This window comes from Artemia franciscana, chromosome 1 (assembly GCF_032884065.1).
Source record: "Artemia franciscana chromosome 1, ASM3288406v1, whole genome shotgun sequence".
Classification (NCBI taxonomy): domain Eukaryota; kingdom Metazoa; phylum Arthropoda; class Branchiopoda; order Anostraca; family Artemiidae; genus Artemia; species Artemia franciscana.
The window spans coordinates 16,801,322-16,825,754 of NC_088863.1; the positions used below are offsets into that span (position 1 = coordinate 16,801,322).

Genomic DNA, 24,433 nt, shown 5'->3' on the forward strand with positions numbered 1-24,433 from the left:
GAACGAGCAGTAATTGTGTATTTATTTATTATTTCTCGAAAACGGCTCAATTTTTTTCAAATTGGCACCCCAAGATTTTCTGACCTGAAAAAACGATCTAGATAGGTCAAGAAATTGAGAAATTTAATTTAGAGCCTTAATTTTAGAAAGCAATTCATACGAGCCGTGTCATATTTATGAGCGCATTTCAAGAGTATAGATTAAATTATCCCCCCCACCAGTGGTCGTATTTTTTAGTATTTATGACGCATCGAAAATTACAAAAGATGACAAATGACTCTGAAGGAAAAAGGCAAGGAACAAAAAACAGCAAAAATCACATAAAATTGCAAACGAAAATCTTGCACAATGAAATTTGTGGTAATATTTGTCAATGATGTCGATACTATTCCTGTATAAGCCATACATTTTAATTTGTGATTTTCACCACATAGGATGTGATAAAACGTTTTATAAATAGATGTTTACATGTACACCTGGCCCATCCATCAAAAGGCATTTTTTCTCATCATAATCAGGATCATTGACAGCCTGTGAAATATTATCTACAATTTCAAGCTATCTTCCTTGCAGAGGCTGATATATACTATCTCCAGTCCTTACTAGAATTTAAAAATTCTAAGTTCTGGTCATTTTCATATGTTTTAGTGTTGTCCGTTTCATATGGCTCCACTCAAAAACAAAATTTTCGACTTTGTATTGCCATCGAATTTGACTAGAATGTAATTATACATTAAGTACGCTTAATAGCAGTAGGTTCGAATATATTAATTCGTCGCGCTTGCCGAATAAAATCCACTGCCAGCTTATGTAGGAATCTTTCTCAGATACCTTTTCGGTCTGTGGGATTTCTGAAAACAATTATGTGCGAAAAGTATTCCCATTTCAGAAGACAAATGAAACGGTGCCGATTCTTCTATGGCATCAAAACACAGTTTAGCTTCGAATTCAAGGCCATGAACTAGGCATACTGGTTTATATAGGGCATAAAGAATGTCATTAACAATTTTAAGATCTTTAATACTTGTTATATTCTTCGCATAATAAAGAAGTATAGGCAAATGAAAACACTCTGGATGAGTTACAAAATGTACTTTATGAATTCAACCAGTGACACGCAATGGACAATTTCGTGGCTCCCATGCATTCATTTTTCCATCCCATTTAAAGTATTTTTTTCAACGCCTAATATCTACCTTAGTCTTCATGGAGTTGGTTGATATCTTGCACTCTGTATCTCCAGGTAAATGAATATTTAAATGTTGAAAACATAACCTTTTTGCTGGATATCGTGACTAAATAGTCGCCAGCATGGTTCAGTTGGCGTAATGCAGCGTCCTTCCACGTAGTTTTCTGCTCTATTGTAAACCAAACTCCGTTGCTTTTCGACAATCTTTATTGAATCACAATCTTACTGGACTTATTCTACCAACATATCTGACATTAATGTGACATTGAAATTTTTTAACATATGAGCATTATTTGTCTTGACACGACGATTATCATCAGTAACTTGGGGATTATTGGAGTCTCTTCGATGAACAGCACGGTCATATGAAAATTTTTCTTTGTTGATTTCGCCTCATTGGGGATCGCAAATACAACAATACATTGAGTTCCACCGATGAAGTAAATGAATTGTATTGCATCGGTAAACCAAAGTGATACTGCAATTTTCTATCTTTATTGACTATACATTTTTTATTTTGATTTAAATCTCCACGGGGATTATGAATCATCCTCTTTAGGTTTAATTCTGTTATAAAAGAATCGTATGTATTTGGAGTTTCAGCCGAAATTTAACTATCATTTTCGCGTGGATTACTGATTTGATCACAAATAACAAATACATATGCGGTAGTCCACGTTTTTGAAATACAATCGTATAGCCTACAAATATCTTGCCACCTTTCCTAATATCCGTCTATTGTTAATTTGATTGATTACTTCCTCAAATTTCAATTTCGCAACTCAAGCAACGAGATCGGTAGGATCTTGAGGGGACTGCACAATGATAGATTTTATTATCATCAGTTATTGTACGTGCTGTTTCCTTAATTTCGGACTGAACAGGATTGCAAGTCATAGTCATAAGGAAATCTGGGGGTACAAGGTGACGAAAAATAGGTGACGAACAAGATGAACTAAATCACAATACGCCGTCTGTATTAAGATTGTCGAAAGGGCGTATCAGTGATATCTTACGAACAAATTGGCTTGTATAGTTGAAACTTACAGCCCTTTTTTGGGGGGATGTTGAACTAGCCAAAAGATAATATTTGCATCATGATGCTACTGTTTCTGCTCATACTACTACTACTGCTACTAATTTTAATGTCAATACCACTACTGCTACTGCGACTACTCCTACTAAAGCTAAAGATAGTACTATTAATTCTTATACTACTACTACTTGAGCTAGTGCTATTACTACTGGCACTATTACTACTACTGCTAAAGTTAAGGGTATTAAGGTGAAATGTTAGATAAATATTGAAACTGTGTTATACTAAATTGAACGACACTTCAGCCACAAAGGTTGTCGAGAGGAGGTATCAGCAGTACTTCAGAAATGGCGGATGGTGTTAAGTTGAAACTTTCAGTCTGTATTGAAGGGGGTATTGAACAAAACTAAAGGTGTTATGCATTTACTGCTACTATTGGTACTATTGCTGCTACAGCTTCTAATACTACACAAGATAAGGATTAAGGTGTAGCTTCCAAATAATATTTAGACGGATGTCGAAATAAATCAAAACGAAATAAAAGCATGTAGATTGTCATATGGTGACAAAGTGATAGCTAAAAAGCGGCTTACACTATTAAAACAGACATTTCAGAATAAGTTGAGGCGAATTTTGAACTAGCCATAAGGGATATTGTGTATATAATATTTATACTGCTGCTACAGTTGCTGTAACTAATGACGCTAAGGGTATTAAGGTAGTACTTTTAGGAAATGTTTATCTGGAGTTTCAATTAAGCGTAAAAACTATATGCATGCAGGTTTTCAAAAGGGCTTACAAGCAATATCATAGGTAACACCGCTCTATCATAGCTAGCAGTATTATTAAAACTCTTAAAAAAGCTAATTTGACAACAATTAAAAGTTCTAGTGCCCTTCTAAAAGTCAAAAGTGATTGGAGGGCAAACAGTCCTAATCCCAAACCCATGAATCTCCCAGACACGTCCAATCAAAATTTTGTGACAGCTGTTTTGTTTAGCACAGTTGAACAATCCAGTAACAGTGTCTTTAGGGATATTGGGTACGTTGACCCCGCACAGATACGTAGTTTGTCTATTACGCATGGAAAGCAAATGTTACTTTAAAAATAAACCAAAAGGTACTGTGTGCATACAGATGACTGATTAGAGATCTTAGCCATATTCTAAGAACGACATAGGGTATTAAGCTGAAATTTCAGTTCTACAACTGTATTAATACTATCTCTGCTTTTACAGCTTTAGTGAATCAAAAGAGTTTAATTGTACCCAGGTTGTCAAAGAGGATTGATAAGTTTCTCGAGAACGGTATTCAGTTTTATTTTTAAGGTCAACTTGAGAAAGTATAAGACCAAACTAGAAAATACTATTTTAGTCCAGATTTTCAAAAGGGTACTTTTTGTTAAAAATTGTGGAAAAAGTTTATCCTACATACAAATAGCAAGCCAAGGCAATTCCAATATTGTACTTTTCGTTTTGATCTGACACCATTTTTAGGGGGGGTTTCAATCTAGGATTTTTGATTACTATGGGCCATGTTGAGATTACATTAGGTTGTAACTATCGCTGCAACCACGAAAAGGCACCATCATGAATTAGAAACCTAAACTGTTATGGCGATATGATTTGACACCCTCCACTATACCCTAGCTTCGACGTCATTATAGTGAAGGTAGTGACGTCAAAATATTTAACGCCATCATATGCAATTTTTTGTCAAAATATTTTATTCCAAGTTATTTTTCTAGGTTCACTCTCAATAAGACTTCTACAAGTGACAGTTCCAAGTGTAATTCAAGCAGGAGAGACAGCCACTTTGCAATGCATTTTTGACCTTGAACAGGACAGACTTTATTCGGTTAAGTGGTACAAGGATAATGTTGAGTTTTTTCGTTTCATTCCGAAGCTAGACCCTCCTATTGCGACGTACGTTGTTGATGGACTGCGCGTTGATGTGAGTACCATCCGCTGATAATGCTAAACTAGGATATAACTCTAAATTATGACTGGACCAAAATTTAGTGGCGGGAGATTTGTAAAACTCTATCACATTAGGCAAGTAGGGATATCCAGCTTTCAAAAAGAGAAAAAAAATATTAAAAAAAACAAGCATACTTGACTGATTAGATTATTTGGAACTCGGCCAAGGATTTATAATGTGCCCCCAAAAAATCACTCCTCCTTCCTTAAAATTTCCTCTGGAAAACAAGCCCCCGCAGAAAATATTTTGCCGAAAAATCCTCCCTACGGAAAATTCCCATACCCTGGAAAACTCCCCCATTAAAAACCACCCTGAACTCTCATTTCTTCACACACGCAGAAAATCCCCCCCCCAGAAAGCTCCCACCAACGATTCCCCTAGAAAACTTCCCTAGAGAAATAAGTGTAATTGTCCAACAGCTGTTTTGAAGTAGGGGAGGTGGGTCACTTTGTTGTCGGGTGGCGGTGATACTAAATATTTAAAAAACAATTTTAATGCCCAAAATATATAAATCTACTTGATCCTCCAGCTAAATATAGGGTGGGGTATTGGGGTAGGAATTAGTCTCTCATCTCTTTTAATTTAGACTAAGCCGGAACAAGGATGCTGCGAGGCGATTCTGCCTTCTTATTGTAGAAAACTTTTCTGACATATCCATTCAACTAAACTAGACTATTTCACTCAACTAAACTTTACTTCATAAAATTATATACGATGATGTTTAAGGCAAATTACCTATAAAAGGAGGAGAAAAGTCATTTTTGGGAGGTGGGGGAGGGGGCAGATGCCTCAACGAGTGCATTCTAATGCCCACATATCCTAACTATCATTGAGCCTTCATGTGACATTGGAATTAGCTTTACGAAAGGTGTGTGTGTAGGGGGGGATGAAAATTGATAACTATTCCATCTTTATTCCTGAAAATATTTCTGGTATAAGCTCTTATCATTGGTGTGGAGGGGGGGGGGAGAACTCCTCCTATTGTTCCAATATTTTCAACTTAGCGTAAAGTGTTAATAGTATTGGGTACATGGGGACAGGAGAAACACCATGAGGAACCTGGCTGTGGCCTCTCTATGTCCAGAAGGAACATAAAGAGGAACTGTCGCTATGGCCTCTCTATGGCCTCTGTATTAACGGTGTACCTAGAAACCAAATCGGGTCATGAACCTTCTCTGGCAACCAGATTTCCTATGGGGCCAATGGATACATAATTTGCTTAACCACAGGAGCACATGATTTATTTAACCGCTCGTACTATTTAAGAGAGCGGACGCAAAAATTGCATGTTTCTTGCAGAAAAAGCCCTTGAGAGCTAAAGATATTCAACAGTGTTCGTTCAGAACTTGAATAATAATGAGTAAACGAAATCAATTTTGAATTAAAATGGAATAGTTTTGAGCATCAAGTCATGGCTAATTGTAGAAAAAGCCAAGACAGATGGTCCAATTGAGTGAGAAGCGAACCTGGCATTAATCCCCTCCCCCTTATTCGGATCGTATAAAAATGATGTTAGTTGATTTGTTAATAGTTATGTCTATCTATTATCCGTCCATGCGTCATTCCTAGGGCAGTAGAACCAAGGTAGATAGTCATAGAGCTAAGATAATGATAGAACCTATAATTTTCCAAGTGTTTGGTTAATTTGGCACGGGTAAACGGCGGGAGTAAGTGTGCCTCTGACCAATACTTGTTTGTTATTTCTTAGCAAGTCGAGCCTGCATAGAGTCTCAGGCAGGTTTACCAAGATTTTAAAATTGACGCAGGACCATTAGATTGCCTGGAATGAGAGGTAAACAAGGGGCGCCTACCTATGGTCTTAGGCAGGTTGAACCAACAATTTAGAATCGACACAGGGCTGTTAATTTGCCAAGAATGAGAGGCAAACAAGCGTCTAAAGTCGAAAATGGGACCATTCTACAATGAGTGTCAGGCAAGGCAAGTTCTAATTCAAATGTAAGTAGTTTCTATTTTTGTATGTTTTGTTTGGGGAGGCCCCCTCCTTAAGAGACTTTATGTTTAAAGAGAAACTAGTTCAATTTTGTGAAGCTACTACTGAAATAAGTAATTCCCAACCTCGTCATTTCAATGCTTATATGATACACTTTTTCCTTAAACATATTACTAGAAATGTAACTATTCTTGAAAATTATCAAATTTCTATTCGTATTTGATTCAAATCAAATGATTTTATGAAAATCAATTATTACAATTATTTGATTGTAAGCCACAGTAAGTGTCAGATATCAGGTATGCAGAGAGATCTTAATCAGCTTATTAATGGTCATGGTGCGTGTATATTTTATACTTGATTTAATCTCTCAAAGGAAAGTTCACTAACCTTTTAAATATTATTTCACTAATCCCTTAAAAGTTATTTACACGGGTGTTGGGCTTATGCACGTAAGTAGAATTTTTTTTTTTACTTAACTTTTTTTACGTAATTTAACAATTTTGAAATAAATGTTATTATGGAGAGAAAAGTAAAATCAACTTGTTATGTACGTTTTCAGTGAAATATGCTTAAGTGAAACCAAGGAGGGGTGAATTAAAATAGTCAAGTATATGGCTTAAATCTAAATAAAAAATTAAGATTTGGGGGCTATGTAGTGCCTCCCTCTGGAGGGTTATAAGAAATGCAGTGGGTTTCTAGTTACTGAATTGTCAGATTTTAGGAGATACATCATCTTTAATTTAAATTAGTTTTCACATCTTTATTCTAGGAGACCTCTGACACAGAAACAACGATACCACCACCAGCAAAGAGATATAAAACAACTGGTAGTTCGGATATACCACGATCAATGAATGCTCTACAAATGATAAATATAGATTATGATATAGATGAGGAATTAGAGGGGGCTAGTCCCACACGACTGGAGATGCAAGAAGTAAGTTTTTTTAAATTCTCTTTGGTACGCTTTCCATATGTGGAACTTCTTCTTATTCATTTACATTTGATTCTTCTGTTTTAATTAACTATTACTGCTTTTTTAAATTTAAATGGTTTTCAATAGGAATGGCGTTGAAAATATATTGTCAAAAAGTGGGATGAGAATTGGTCACACTCCTCCTTTACTTCTCTAGATACAACAACAAAATTAACATCCCATTTTAAATAAAGCCATTTGCCAAATGTAAAATTCACCAAATACTGAGAGTCAATATTACTATATCATAGGTGTGTATATTGTTCTGAAATCACATGATTTGGTACATAAAAACCATTGCAATATGGTCCCTCCCTTGTCTAGATAGATACATGCAGTCACCATCATACCTACGTTGATATTTGCGGTCACCTTCATACCTACATAGATATTTGTGGTCAATTTCATACCTATGTTGATGGCGGTTGATGGGTGTATGTTGATGGGAGGCGGTCACCTCCCATGCCTACGTTAAGACAAGTGGTAACCCAATACCTAAGTTGGTACAAGAGGTCACCTCACAGGGGATCTTAATACATCTAACCATACGGAAAAAAAAATCAAGAAACGTTGTATGTGTGTGTATTCATTTTTTATTTCATTATGTGTCTGTTTTAAATGAAATGAAAATACAGGTTGTTAACCACAAGTAAAATATTCTTTTTTTCAGCCTTATAAAACTGTATCATTTCAAAAGAAAATGAATTCTATTCTTATTATTGTAGGTTAAAGTACCTGTATTGTCACCACAAACTCAGGGGAAATACAACCTCGTTGATGGCACGGAGACACCTGTATTGACATCACCAGTACAATTTCAGGACAATCACCATATTTACTTGCCCTCCGATAACAACGAACTAAGATTCGTATATTATGATTAACTAGTGAAAATTCGCTTTGAAGAAATGAGTGCTGATAATGTGTTTCATGATAATCTCCATATTGGCTCGCCTCTTACATATACTATTGGTAAAGCAGGACAAAGTTGTAGTGGTGCTGGGTAGAGGAGAGTTTCGCGACGCCCCCTGTATTGCCAAACTTTTTGGGTGATTTCAAATTGTGCTCCACCGCTCTTACAAACACTGATGTTAAAGTAGGGAAAAGTGGTAGCAGTAGATTGGCGAAGAAAACCCTGAAACACCCTCTGTATTGCCAAAGTTTTATCTATTAGACTCTACCTTGCGCAAATTATATGTTTATACGGCTAAATGGGGGGATCCATTCAATACATTTAATACGAGGAGTATTATCAATGATACAACAGACATAATGAGCATAAAATCATCCATCGCACAAAAATTGTTTTTTAATAAAAAGTCAGGGGATGTGTATTTGCACTATGTGCAAACTGAAATGCTAATACTTCACCAGCAAAAAAATAATTTTGAGGTTGTATTTTTGGCCTCAGTTGACAATATGTGATAAAACTAGACAAGTATAATGAAAGGAGGAGTAAGTGAGTGGTATTTTTTATTGAAAATTTTGATGCAAATTTAATTAAATTGAAAATAAAAGTTTAGAAGAGATCTAAGGTTTTAGAATATATCATAGGTTTAAAGGGACGAAAAGGTCTACAGTAAATTCATTTTGATACAGGGCTTCAGTGTTCCAAATATACATTCCTTATAGTAGCCCACAAATCCCTGCAAAAGAATGCTAATAGAACACATATGTACAAATTGGCAACTAATGGGAAGGGGCAACGCTTCCAAAGGTGGATATTAATTGTTTAAATAATCAATATCCAGTAACACTTAAGGGAATCGATATTTTTGAGTTGGGTAGCTAAAATTTAAAGATTGGTGTTAATGTTCAATAGCATGACACATTATTTAAGGGGTTGAGCACAAATGTAAAAAAGAGGTAATATATTCAGTGGGGGCTCCCTCCATTGAATCGGTGAAGCACTGGGTATGGCTTCTTTACACGCCTGCTACAGAACCTGATTTAGTTTAATATTTTTCACTAAGAGCAGATATTAGTCGAATTTTATGTGATCGCTCAAAATATCATAAACGGGGGTTAACGTGCGGCTACTGTCTAATTTCTCTTTGTAGATTTCAAATTGAATAAAAGCTAAAGCATCATTTGGGACACTGTAAGAGTCATTGGCTCCAATCTTTGAAAATGGTTAGCGTTGACAAGGCCATTCTGCGTTTTAAGAACTTTCAAAATTCTTTGACAAGGCCATCTTGCGTTTCAAGAACTTTCAAGATTTACTCATAGAGAGTGACAATGAGAAGGGGATATGCTACTATTGTCCAATACGTCTTTCTAGATTTAAAACCAAGTTAAAGTTAAGGCTTGATACGAGACACTGTAAGCGTCATGGGTTTCAGTCTCTGGACACATTTAGCGGTGACAAGAATATCTTGCGTTTCAAAAACTTTCGAAACTTATTTCTACAGAGTGTCAATGTAGAAGTAGACTGCAACGATAAACTTACAGATGTGTACGATTCATGGAATTTTGATCGTGTCAAATAAAATGAAGCCAATGCTGGCTCTAATGTCAATGCAGATAGAGACTGAAGTATTACCACGCAATTGGTAGAAGTTTCTTAGATATTGGGCGAGGAAGATAATATGGGCTTAACCATGACAACATTTATTATAATAGAAAATACGTCAATTTTCCGGTTGCACAATATCAATCACCCAATGACCCCATCACCAGAGAACAAGTTGGTCATTAGAGATAAAAAAAAATATGTTAGGTTTGTAACGGGAAATTTGTTGTGGGTACTGGGGTTAAGGATGTCATATTACAATCATGATCGCTTATGCAATCCAATTTTATCGGGGGTAGCACCTTTCAAAGATCGGCCCATAAATCATGTAATTTAAACGTTAAACAGCAGTACTTTCTATCTGGTTATACACAATTCCAATTACAATTCGAATTTCATTTTACCAGTTTTGGCACGTTTGAAGAAAGGTGAAGTTTTAGAGGGTGCATGATTTTTTCATGGGTTCTTTTTCATAGAATATCATACCCAAATCACCCGACCAGCATTTACTCTTAGATCTTCTATGAAAAACAATAGATAATGGTAATACGTGCTTGAATAAAATCCGCTTCTTAAATTCATATATTTCACCACAAAAACTCCTGAATTTCAAAGTCAATTGATTTAAGGTGCAGAAAAACGATAATTTTAATAGTTTTCCTCTCCTTAAACAGCGCTTTCCAGATGATGAAATGTATGGTTTACTAACATTTAAGGGCATATACCTGTATGTGCACTACAACCCCACCTGGACGTTTCGTGAGGAAAAATTATCATCCATCGAATAGTTTTATAATTCACTTCAAATTGTCGATACACTAATACTGACTATGAATTTGCTAGGAAATTTTGTGCAATGGGAGAGTATAAAAATATGGAGTATTATTGTTAAAAGTACCCAGCAAGTGCTGTATTGCCGCTGTTGGATATTGTGTGTAAAAACACGGGTAAAATCTGTCAGGAATTGGAGTTAGATTTGAGTATTATCTTTCAAATCCATATTCGGTGATGGATTTAATTCAAGAAATCAGTAAAGAAGGCATCGGCTTGGTTTGTGGCGTGGATCAGAATCTATTTGTGAATAGATCCATGAGAGAAAGACATATTTTTCACGGGGGTCGTGATACAGACCCGACTTGACAGCGCACCCGTGAAAGTCGGACGCAGTTTTTCTGGATATGAATCCCCTTTATTCGTCTGCAATGTCTCACTACTCTTTGCCGAGTGGTAATTTAAAAGGGCTTGACAGTCCTCGTGCTCCAAATGTTGCTGATATTACCACCACTGAGGAGAATTCACCGCGAGGATGGTTTGTTAAAATTGATGGTGAAATACCTTTAAAACTCCACTACTCGGTCAAAATTTGATTTTTTCGAGCATTAGTAAACCAGTGACTAGGACCTCTTTGAATTCCAAATAATTTTTTGTTGATAGAGGATAGAGGGAGACCTTCAAAACAAAAAGCTGTTGTCAAACTTCATCCGAAACAGAATATTGTTGTTCACCATATTCTTCTACGATGGATGGCTGCCAACGGTTTCAGTGTCACACATATTCATAGAGCCCTCTGATTTGATCAAAAAGTATATTCGAAAACATTTATTGACAATTTTTTACGTAAAAGTTCAGAAGCAAAAACGAATGTTGAGAAAGAAATCTTTAAGATTCTTTAAATTCAACCTTGGGTAAAATGTGCGAGAGTTTGCGCAATAGCAGTCTTTCTGACGTTGTAACCAACCCAAAAGAATATGTTAGAATCATTGTCGGCCTTAACTTCACACAGTTCACCATCATCGATTCCAATATGGTCCTTTTGCATAGAAAAAATAACATTATTAAAAAAACAGTGCTGATGGTAGTTCAATTTTAGAAATTTCCAAAAAGTTCATGTTGAAATTATTCAATATATGGAGACACTAAAGGCTGAGGGAGCGGAAGTTCAAGTTTATTATGGACACACTGTTTCACTCCTCTTAAAGTTATAAGTGATGATTTATTAAAGGATTTGGAAAATGATAAGCAAATTAGCCCTCGAATAAACTTTCTCAATTGGAACGGGTCCATTTATCCGGAGCTACTGAGGCGCTAGGACCCAAATAAACTGTTATACCTAAGATTTGAGATGGGGAATTACTTGATATCCAATGGTGTGCTTACAGGTCTGAAGGTGTACTGTGTGCAAACTCATCATGAGGATATAAAAAAAAGTCTGCAAGACGGTGCCTACACAATATGTGAAAGATAATTTCGATGTGAGTAATTGTAGAAACTGTCTGAAAAGTAGTTTAGTTACAAGAGTGAAAGTCTTGGCGATTCATTCTTTTAATTTTAAAAACTACACAGTTAGAGTAGAGAGAAATTGTCAAGTCATCCATATCAGATGAAGTCTATGTATTTGAGGGTGGTGTGAAGGTACTATTCTATGGGCACTACCTCACTTCACATCGGGGTTTATGTGTACAATATAGACAACTTCTCGGTCTCGAGAATATCCTTTCAATTCAATAGTAGTAGGTGCAAAATATTTTTTAGCAACACAAGGTCTCAAGAATATCCTTTCAATTCAATAGTAGTAGGTGCGAGATATTTTTTCCGTGTGTACAGAGCTGATTTAAGTTGTTATATTCTCAATGTGTTTACATATATTTTTAATTAAAAATTGTTTTAAATTATTTATTTGGCCCCGGCACCCACGGCTGGCCCGAGGGTAGGGGGATCCAGCCCTCAACCAGCCACTACCAGTCACTGCCTTGCCCTTCTGGAAAGGGGGGGGGGATCCAGTTCTAAGTGATTTCAAAACCACTTAATTTATATTCTTGTAAAGTTTTGATTTAAAAAAAAAAATGTTGTGTGTTTATTATGAATAAACAAAAAAATATATTATTCTAAGTTTTTGTTCTTTAACATCGTAGAAGTAGGAGGAGGACTCATACGGAAATTATTATGATTATTTATTTATTACCCAACTACATTTTACAGTTATTTGTATGCCAGCTATTGAAGACGTTGACGAGATCATCAATAGGTATCAATTTGAAATATGATTTAGATCGTTTTTTTGTGGTCCATCAGTGTCAGGAAAAAAGACACTCTTAGCAAAAATAATTCAAATCATAATCAGACATTTTTAGAAAACCCCCAAAAAATATACCATTGCTAAAATGCTTGGCAAGCGTTTTACGATAAAATAAAGGCTATTGCACCAGACGCACAATTCATACTGGGACATGACGTTTTCGACATTATTGAACCAAACTCTTGGTTGATTATTGATGATTTAACTGAATCCATTGAGCAATGGTCAAAAGATATGCTACAATTGCTTACTGTTCGCTCGCATCATGAAAATAATTTCTGTAACGCTTGTCCTTCAGAATCTCTTTCATCAGTGTAAATGTATGAATTGTACCTACTATATAAAAAAAAAATCTAAAGGGTTGTTCGTGATTCCAGTTCTCTAATAACTCTCAATAAAGAAATATATCCAGGTGCTGCAAAATTTCTAATTTCAGCATACCATCAGGCACCAAATAGACCCTATGGTTACATTCTATTGAATCTCAATCAGAATACACCTGAGTATTTGCGTGTAGTCGCAAATATTTCAGACAACGGAATTACCGTATTTTTTCCGTTGAACATAAAATAAAGTCATTATTTGCTATCATGACACGGAAGAAAATACATTGAAATAGTGATTTTTACCGTCCCAAGAAGTTCAAAACCAGCACTTAGGAAAGCCATAGTCAAATATGGTATTGAGAAAGAATTCATTAACCTCATATCAGAGCTTGTTTAAATCTAACCGAGGGCAATGTTCTATTGCCAGAAGTAGTTAAGCGATAAACAAAGCAACATCGTTTCGTTGTGCTTTCCCTTTCAAGAAGCAATAACAAAGGAAAAGATTTAAAGCTTAAAAGAAAACGTCTTCTCTAAGCAAGAAGCAGCTTTTTGATACTTTTACTGCCAATAATTGCAAGAGATGTAAACAGCTTTCTCTAGAAAAATGGTTAAACCCTACAAATTGACATCAATAAAATTCGCTCTTTCACCAACGGAACACTTTGAGGACAATATCATTAAATTTATTAACGATGAAAATATTGCCAATGATAAAAAGCTGCTTTTGCTCCAAGATGCACCTCGACGAGTGGACAGACAAAACTTTATCATGTAATACCAGTCAATGTTAGTGGCATTGATAAAAAGGAAATGCCTCAAGAATCTGGAACAACATCAGCAACACAGCCAAAGAAGTAAGATTCAACATTGTCCAATGTTTTCTCAAGTGTTGGAGACGTATTACCTCAATCGTATCGTGAGCAAAGTAAAAGACTCTTGAAATATCTCATGGAAAGTGAATACATTCAAATTGATAGAAAGGGAATAGAAGTACAATTCAAGGGAAAAGTTATAATCCACTTAATTTAATATATGATATGGTTACAAATCGTAAACGACTTTTTATCATTTGACTATCATCTATAAAACTTTTTAAGCACATTAGAATTTCAGAAACGTCTTATTACCAAAAAGCAAAGGCAAATTAGTTTAACGAAACAAAGTAGCAACAGTCTAAAACTAAACGAGGAAGAAGAAGATTTTAAATTAATCTTGGAAAATACTACCGCACCTACCGCTACTAGTAGTAGTTGTACAAACAGCGATTGGATGACACCACTGGTGGTGAGACAAAAGTGAAGACGTCCTGGTATCAACCCATCATCATCATCACCACCCATTAGTGTGAAAAAGGTTAGTGGACTCAACACTACGTGTTTGCGTTCAAAATGATTGAAGCTTTGAAACGTGTTTATGAAAATATTGGCAAAGTGGGAAATCTAAGTTGCCCCACTACATTTTCTCAAGTCACTGGACTTAAAACAGGGCTAGGGAGAGAGTATCTTTAAAATGAAAGAAATTAAGTTCTATATCATAATCATAGGGTTTCTGGTAATCATTAACGAAAAGTTAAAGCCTTTTGCGTACTGCATATAATGCAATCAGATGTTTTAACGCGAGATGAGATTCAAAGTCTTCACAATACACCCTACAAATAAATTCTGCTTGAAGCTTATGTTCCTAATTTAGTTACGTCTAGGTAAGGGTTTTTAAAAGGCTGTTGAAGAATGAATTGTTTTCTAAATATGGTTTTAATGTAATAGGATGCATAGTTGATAGATTAAATTTGTATTAAATCATTTAAGGTAGCTTTTAATTTTTATTGAGGTTTGTGAAGGAAGGAGTTGTGCGTCGATTGGTAGTGTGAAGGAAGGAGTTGTGCGTGGATTGGTAGCAGGGTATATGATATTTTAGTTGTGTTTAGTTTTTACAGCCCTTCTGAGAATTATGTTAAGTTCTCTTCGTTTTTCGTTTTTTTTATTTCTTTGGTTATCCGTAATGTATATCATGTTGTGGCATTTGGAAGAGACGTGCTTATGTTAAGTTTTCTGTCAATTATTGTTGTTAAATAAATAAAAAAATCAGTGTCTTCAGTCGCTATGCATATGCTATTTCATTGCGGACAAAGAGAGATGATGAAGTTGCTGAAGTTATAGAAAGTATTATTGAGCGAGAGTGCTATAGAAAAATTCAAACGAATTGAGGTGGTGAATTTGTTAATCCTCATGTAGAGAAGGTATTGTTGAAATATAATAAAATTCTCTATCATAGTAAATGCAAAGTAAATGCACCGAATGACTATAAGAACTATTCGGCTTTTAATTTGAGGATATTGTACATTTAAAAATACTGCTGCTTTTATTCAAGAATTAGATAAACTCATACAAATTTATAATCGACGCCCCCATCGATCTCTATCCATTGTCGGCCATCGGGAAGTTCATCGAGGATAACATGATACACTTGACACTTTTCTTAAACAATATTCCAGTGAAAAGGTTGTGAAGAAGAAAAAATTCAATGTTGTTGATACAGTTCGAATGAATAGAATTACTAAAATTTTTGGGCAGAGGAATTACTTAAGGTCCACTGAACTTTTTACAGTGTGAATAATATTAGACTCTAAACCTATAACGTGACGTCTACGAAACACCAAAGACTATCGGCGGTTTTTATGACTATGAACTAGAAAAAGTAAAAAAAAGTGAAATTTATCAAACTGAAAAGATATTAAAGAGTCGTTGACACATTTCAAAAGACAGTTACTTGTTTGTTGGCTAGGATAAAACTCTGATTTTGATTCTTGGGTGACACTTGAAGACATACCCAATGATTTCTATGTGATATTCTTGTCCAATATGATTTCTAAATCATATTCTTGTCCAATATTTCTGATCCACTGCACAATGATTTGAATAAAACAAGTGATATTTGGACAAAACTCTCTCCTGCCATCGAGTTCGATAGGGAGTATGAAGTTAATATTGTTGATTGTATTCTCAAAAACACGTATGATATCCTAAGAAAAAATCATACAAGTGACATAAAGCATAGACCACATGATTGTCCACTCCTTACTAAGGAATAGATAGAATCACCTAACTCGGGTGAATATCCTTTCAACCATTACCAAACAAATAATTTTCTAGCTTGAATGATTCTTGTCGTTCTATGAATAAAATAATCTTCACTCGCATGTATGGTGCCTTTAAATTAACTACGAAATGGAACTGGACAAGATCTACATTAGTTCCCCCATTTACAATGAGAAGGTTATTCTCAATGATAATCTTAGAGATATTCTTGTATTGAAACAAACTATAATCAATGGTAGTAGTGCTAGAAGCACCAGTGGCAAAGATCGTGTCATTTTTACAATCTATCTACCTGGCGTCTTCTCTGAAAGCTATGTATTTCCTTATGCTTCATTCGTTTAAACGTCGAGATAAAACAAGGTCAACCAATAAAAAAACACCTTCGATTCATATTTTTTTTTATTCCAAAATTATAATAACACTTATATCACTCATTTTGGACATACTGATTCAAGTTATTGTCCTCAATATATTTCACTATTGAATTTAAAGCAGCTTGAAGTCTATGCATATGCATTATATTAAGTATTGCTTTAAAACATAACTGTTACTCAAATTTGAATTTGCTCAGTGATATCACATATCTCACAAAGCTCTCATCCCATTCAAGGCTTAGTCGACATTTCTTTGTAACTTCTACTGCTACTTTTGGTACTCTTGTCTTTGTATCATTGCTGCAACCCCACTATTAACATCCAAAAGTATTAAGAATCCGCTTGTATTTGTTATTTTGTCTTGTCAAATGAAAACTTGATGAAAGAGATATGTTGAAACTGCTCTCTCTTTCTCTCTTAATTCTAATTTCTTACTAATATTTCATGCACTTAAAATCCAGCCTTATATTTAATCTGGTTTCTACGGCTGGTTGCTAGGGTCTCATGGGTTTGTGTAAAAATTATTGGCTCCTGTGAATATACAAATTATTATCCCTTGGCTCCATAGGAAATGTGGTTGCTAGGGAAGGCTTATGACCAGATCTGGCTACTGGGTAAACCAGTTTTGCAAATTAGGGTCCAATAAGTATATGTAAATAATGCCCGCATTGGAATATAGGCAATATATTGCTCTTGATGTTCGTCCTGGATGTAGAAAGACCATAGTGAGGTTCCTCTTTATGTTCCTCCTGGACATAGATAGGCCATAGCAAAGTTCCTCTTGATCTTCCTCCTGGTCGTAGAGAGGCCATAGCGAGGTTCCTCTTGATGTTCCTCCTGGACGTAAAGAGATCTTAGCGACGTTCTTCTTGATGTTCCTCCTATCCCCATTTACCCATTACTGCTAATGTCACAGTAACAGGACTAATGACACAAAAATGGAAAAAGCAAGACGGGACGTCATGAGTCTCACCTTGAAATTTCGTTGGATATCGCAAGGAAAGTTTTAAGCGAAACGAGAACTTCTTGGAGGGCGTAAAGAGGGAGACTTTGAATAGACTGAAAAAAATGAGACTTTGAAGATGAAAAAAGAGCGTGTTTCGCTGTGCTCACCTCAGGCGGCTTGGTGCTGCTGTGAGTTGTTAGTGGAAGTAGTAGTAGTATTCTGCGTTTAATTTGGAGTTCTTACAAAATTTCTTCTTATTTTATAATTTTTTAATTATCATACTTTGTCTTTCGCTCCAACTTTCGAAAGTGGGGACAATGTTTTTGAGGGGAAATTTTGGGAGGATATTCACTTACGGGGGTAATTTTTCACAAGGAAATTTTCTACGGAAAAGCCCTTCTGAGAGGAATGAGATTTAGAGGGATGTTAGAATTTTAATGGGTAATTTTCAGGGTTGTAATCGTCCACACGGGATGGGGAATTTCCAGTGGTTTCTACGGGGAGTGTTTTCCTTGGGGAATTCACCAAGCACTTTTAAGGAGCTTTAAAGAAGATAACTATAATTCTAAAGAACATTTCCTATTGGAGAAAATGATATTTAGAACCAAGTATCAGCATCTTGTTTAAAATTTACTATTTTTACTCTTTTTTTGGTCATTTTTTAAGTTTCAATAATAAAAAAATGTAATTTATGGAATAGTCGAGCAAAAGTCTGCAATGACTCTTAAATTTGATGATATTTATAAACTAAGAATATCTACAAAGAACAGAACAAATCAGAACTTATAAATAATAGTTCTCGAATGTGTTGTTCTCTCAGTCTCACCCTTTGCAATGTCTACTTTTATTTAGTGTAAATAAGAAGTAATCGTACTGCTTTAAAATCTAAAAAGCGGAAAACAAAAATTACGCTGTTCCACTGATTGGAGTCGGTATCTTCAGGGCCGTATCCATGATTTTTGTTCCGGGGGGATGAGAGTCCTGTAGACTTTGTATACGGTCTCAAATAAGATCAAGCTAGCTTGGTACTCGGGTACTTCGCCTCTTGCGGACGAAGACGCCTCCAATAGGGATACTATTGACTCGTTCAGTGACATTTTTTTCTATGTTCAGTCAAATGAGTGTTTACAAAACAAAGACTAAAAACCTATTTCTCTTCTCTTCAAAAATGTCTTTTATCTTTTCAGACCAGATATCAATGTTCCTATGGACAGCAAGAAGGGCTCTACTAATCAGCCTTTCTTGTCCTGTTTAATTTTTTAATCCTGTTTAGTTTTTAGAGTTCAAAGTGTCGAAAAACTTTTTTCTGGAATAGCTGTGGTTACAGGCAACGTCACAAGAACAGCAAAACAGAGGAGAAATTCTCAGGAAAAAGGAAAAGTGGTATTCCTGAAGAGAAGACAGAGCAAAACAAGGGATTTCTGTGATTGAAACTTTTTTCCCATTATTTACACCAGAGCTTGATCTATTGCTTCAAGCAGCCTGAGTCGGGTAGACAAAGAAAGTGTAGCTTAAGAGCAGATTCTGTTTTCATTGTTTTGGGTCAATAGAAATAACTTTAGGAATGGCAAGGACACTGAGATGTGACAAAACATTCCAGTGAAGCTCAAATCTCTTGAACTGTCATATGAGCTGGTCATATGAAAATCATAAACAGAGAGGTTCTAAAGTTAGTAAACAAATCAAGATCATTTAGATTCACACTCCTTCCAACTTTTGTCCTTCGACTAATCATAATACGTCCAAGTTCTAAGGTCTTTGCTCACCGCTGATATTTGTCGCGAAGTGGTAGCCAAATTTCCTCGTATTTCTGATGTTCTGGAAAGAATAGTTTTCTTTCATACCGTCAAATGGCAGCCAAATCACAGTCAAACGACTAAAGAGCCTAACACAGGGGGAAGTGTCCAGCAGAAAGAAACTTTTACTAAATGCAGACACTTCACGAGCTTTTAGTCAATTGGTTCATGATGTGCAGCAGTTTTAATGCTTCTACAGACGTTTCTAGATTTGCCAACACTACTACGTACTCTCCTCCTCCATCCCAGTCTATAAAAAGCCTACATCTTTACACCCTCCCAGGAAGTTCTCATTTTGCTTACATCTTTTCCTACGACAACCTACCAAAACAGCCGAGGACAGTCTGCTTTTAGTTTTGCCCTTGATGGTTGGCCAAAAATAACCATCTTTGGTAATCTTTCATCCAGCTTCCTCAAAACATGCCCTAGCCATCCCAACCTTTCCCTCATTTTAGAGACCTTTGTTATGAGGTTTCAAAAAAAATGCTTGTAAGCTGGAATTGATCACACGGAGAAAATGATAAAGCTTAGACAGTTTTCACTACAGTGCTTGTAAAGAACGTTTGGGTACTGTTAGCGTATAGCTGCGTGAACTATCCTTAGATGACCCCTATTACTCCCTCACATTCTTGGCAACCCATATCTTTCAGATTAAACACAAGGCTTTAAAAAAAAATTAGCCTTTGGCGAAGAAAAACTTTGTCCGATTAAATTAGAAATTATACCAGACCAAGAAAATTTTCATGAAGGTTTCCAGTGAAGACGTAACAGACGCGAACAGAAAGATGCTCAATATCTCAATAATTGAAACAAATGTTGTTTCGTCATTAAGTACCGAAAAGAAAGGGCTTGCGCTTTTTTTTTGATAATAGTTTGTCGAAGATGCTCTCTTTACGTGCCTAGCGAATCATTCTGAATTATTTGATAAATGTATGTGGCATTTTCCACCACATATGAAAGACGTTTCCTTTAACTTTCGTAAGAGGATGGAAGTTGTTATATATATATATATATATATATATATATATATATATATATATATATATATATATATATATATATATATATATATATATATATATATGGTTTTTATATATATAGTGGTTGTATGATTGGAATACAGCCGGAATCCTTCGCATCCTGATGGGCAGGCCGTGACTTTCTGTAAAATATTAGTTGCAAAAGTAAACTGTTTTTTGGCAATATTCCTCAATCTGTACCACATTAACTGTGGCACTTTGAATGATGACACTAACCCTATATTTCACAAAAACAGAAATGAAGTTGTCTAAGGTTACAATGTGGTTTTGGGAAAATGTGTTTGTTGGACAGTTGTGTATAGCATCTGTTCAGTCTCTTAAGATTTTACTGTCCAGGCTGCCTAAGTACTTAAGGCTCAGACTTTTCTAAAATCACAAAGTCTTGAAAAAGCACTGCCCTGAGTTTGAGATTAGGATAGCCAACTGAAATGAGTCTCCCAATTCAAATGATATTTTGACATTATATTTCCATATGCTCAAAGAGTGTAGGAGATGACTGCAGTCCAAAGGCTTCCCTGGCAGATAAACTTTATACATTACATCAATTATTAACAATTAAATTCAAAAGTGTCCAATGTAGTTTTGAAGCGATGAAGCAAAGTTTGCAGATATTTGCCGTAAAGTCAAAGTGTAGGCAGTAAGTACAATTTACATTAGCCACCTTGCTGCGCAAATCTTGTGCACCATTAAAGTATAAAGCCTTCATTCAAATTTTCTCATCAACTGAATCGAATGTCGTAAACTGGATCAAATCCGCAGTCTATAAACCTGGGGATTATATGGCTCTGATAATCTAAATTTTAGATCTTTTCAACCTCTGGAATGGTCCTAATAACCATTCTAGCCAAGTGATTAGCACTCAAGACTTGATATCATTTGTCTTTGAGGACATGGTTTCGATTCCTGGCACCGCTGGTTATTTGGGTTTGATTGGGGGTTAGTGGCGTGACTCTTTAAGCTCAGACAGAGTCAATCCAGCTCTAAACGGGTACCTGGAGAAACCTTGAGAAGGTCCACAGGAAGGGTGTACGAAAGTACAGGATGTCTACCCCCCCACCCTCAGCGAGCTTTACAACTGAGGGGCCATGAAATGGAGACCAGTACCGCGGGTAGGGACTTCAGAGTCCAATTCCACATTCGTTACCTCTTTTGTAACAGTGAAAGTGTGAAAACCTGGTCAGCAAATCCTCTCCGCGTCCTAGAACTTCGAAAATAAACACTCAGAATTCGTACTGAAACTCAAGCTAGATTCATAAAATTACGTTCTTCTTAACCATTTTATATAACCATGGACGAAACAATCATTTCAGAAGACCCAGGTAGCACAAATAATAGAAAGAATGAAAACTTGTGTTTCCACAAGCTCCCTGTCTATTTATTAGTGCTTGGTCTTGTGGATGCTAAGCCCAGAAGAAATTTTTATTAAAATTTGTATTCTCTGTGGATCTTTAAAATGTTTTTTTTTTCTGCAGTGCTACAGTTTTACTGCTTCAACGTAACAGCAGTAGTGCTATCGTTTAGTAGCCAAGGCTAATCCATGTACCAAATTAAAGTTTTGAAATTGGCATTGGTTTTTTTTTATATCTAAAAATACATAGAAAATATATCAAAAATACGTCAAATGAAATCATTTTCCTACGTTTTAAGCCTGATCAAATAGTTCACTCATTCTAGCAAAAATTCAAAATAATATGAAAAATTCTCGTTCAGGCAATGCTTAGGATGGAAGCTTATAAATCCAAAAATATACATACCGGGGTTTTAAGTACAATTTACAGCTGTAGGCTTCTCAAAATATCACATTTTTCACAAGGAACATTCTTTGATTGATACTGATGTACCAAACCAAATCAACGTCAGCCTCATGTTGCTTTATTTGTTGGTTACCTGCACAACAACAGTAATGAAAAAACTTTTATGCTGATTTCTGATTGGCAGGATATAAAATTTGTTGATTTAAAAATTGTTGATATGAAATTTGAAAACACCTAGAAAACCAACATCAATAATTTTTGTATCATCTCCCATTTTCCCCATTTCCCCATCAGGATCGTTACTCTAAGTATCTCTCAGTCCTTATTTCTTAAGTCTGTGTCCTCTAGGCGTCACTTTAATAGGCAAAAATATATCATACTGTGGCATAGCTTCTTCATCATCCTATTTAGGGCTTTCTAAGCAAAATTTAATAAAAACAACATTACAAGCCACACCTGATATCGCACTGTAGCTAAAATATATCAGAATGGAAGTGGAAATACTTTATTACACACCTTCTTAGCGTAACGGTTCTTCAAAGATTCTTGTAAAATTTTAGAATTCAAACTACATTCAACATAGAAATTCAACTATATATAATTTCAAAATTATAGAATTTCAACCTGTGTATTCTAATTATTGTTCAGGAACGCTCATCGTCAGATCAGAATGTTGTACTTCCAAATGTAGGATTACCAAGTAGTGGTCATTACAAATGCGAGGTTTCGGCAGAAGCACCATCATTTGTTTCTGTTTCCGGAGGTGGAGTAATCGAGGTATGCAATTTTTTGTTTTTTAGCCATGTTTTTATAAGTTTTGTAGTAACAACATCATTCAGGCTCAGGCTCCTTGTATTTACAAACTAAATACAACTACAAAAGTCTAGCTTGTATTACCAGGCAGCCAATAACAAATAAAAACAAAATAATACATCCTATAATATATTACTGTAGTTAAACACAATCATACTCTTTTATAAATAAATAAAAAAAAATGTATGACTTACCAAGCATCACCCCAAGCCACCAGCAAAATGGAGAACTTACCATAACATATCACAAAAAAAAATGAAGTGAAGCCGCGGGGAAACTCGACCAAGAGAATGAATCAGCAGGACGACAATATATATATATATATATATATATATATATATATATATATATATATATATATATATATATATATATATATATATATATATATATATATAAATATATATATATATATATATATATATATATATATATATGAAAAAAAAAAAAATGATCAAAGGGTTAGTAAAAGAGTTTTTAATTGCCGCCATGTGTTGTACAAATAGAAAGACCGAGATTAAGACCCGACCCATTCACATTCCGAAGTTTGGTTATGCAGTGCCTGAGTGAGAACCTCAATCCTCCCGTTAACGTTCGGTTTTCAACATATTTTTCGGGCTACAATGAGAAAAGGTTCGAACTGGCTAGGACACGTGCCGTGGATGTAGGATGATAGATTGCCAAATATCATCACCTTTTTTGGGTAACCATCTAGGGCATAACAAAAATAAAGTCACCCCCAAATTGAATGGGAGGAGGCCACTGGGTAGGATTAAAGGGCAATTGAAACTTCTTATAAAGAAGTAAAGAGGGAGGATTGCGCAATTTTCACTTCAGAAAAACCAAATATATTTTAGACATTTTATCTTTGTTAATAGTTAATGAGAAATACGCAGAATTCTAGGACTGTACATTATTTTGTAATAATTATCAATGGATAAACAAAAACTCAAGCAAACAGAAAATACAGTCAATAATCAAGCCAACCTTAAAACGATCTGTTATTATCACTAACAGAAGTAGGATTGACACCCCCTTCACCTAATAAAGGCAAGAGCGTAGTTCGTGCTTCACCAGAACCAAATATATTTTAAACATTTTATTTTTCTATAGTTAATGAGAAAAACAGAGACTTCCAGGAATATATATTATTAATATATTACGGCGTCACAAGTTCAAGTAATATGCTTTCACAAGTTCTTTTCAGTAGCGTAATGTTGATTATGATGGTGAGTTTTCGTCTTTATTTGCTGTTGATGTTTTGACAAGTACATATTACATTGTCCAAATTAAAAATTGTTATCGGCTGGAGTACTCTGGAAACGCAGAATACTTTGCTTGTGTCAGCTAAATTCGGTTATTGCCATCGGATTTATTGTGGATTTTTGCTGTGTAATTTTTTTTTATTTGTGCACGAGGTGGGTGTCTCTAGGCCACCTAGGTTTTTTGTCGTAGTAGTTGGTGGTAGTTCGTCACTATATTTTAATTAATAGAGATTAATAGAGGTTAATATATTCATTTATAACCAAATAACTTCAACAAATAAATAATAGCCGTAGCCCCTCTA

The 24,433-nt window shown here is 35.3% G+C and overlaps 1 protein-coding gene across 2 annotated transcripts in view; it reads left to right on the plus strand.

Moving 5' to 3' along the window:
- LOC136026354 (cytotoxic and regulatory T-cell molecule-like) overlaps nucleotides 1-24,433 on the plus strand; it is a 45,217-nt gene that overhangs the window by 3,574 nt on the left and 17,210 nt on the right. For both annotated transcript variants that reach the window (XM_065702880.1, XM_065702889.1), the window contains exons 2-3: nucleotides 3,972-4,177; nucleotides 22,702-22,830. In XM_065702880.1, coding sequence (XP_065558952.1) covers nucleotides 3,972-4,177; nucleotides 22,702-22,830 — 335 coding nt within the window. The remainder of the gene's footprint in view (nucleotides 1-3,971; nucleotides 4,178-22,701; nucleotides 22,831-24,433) is intronic.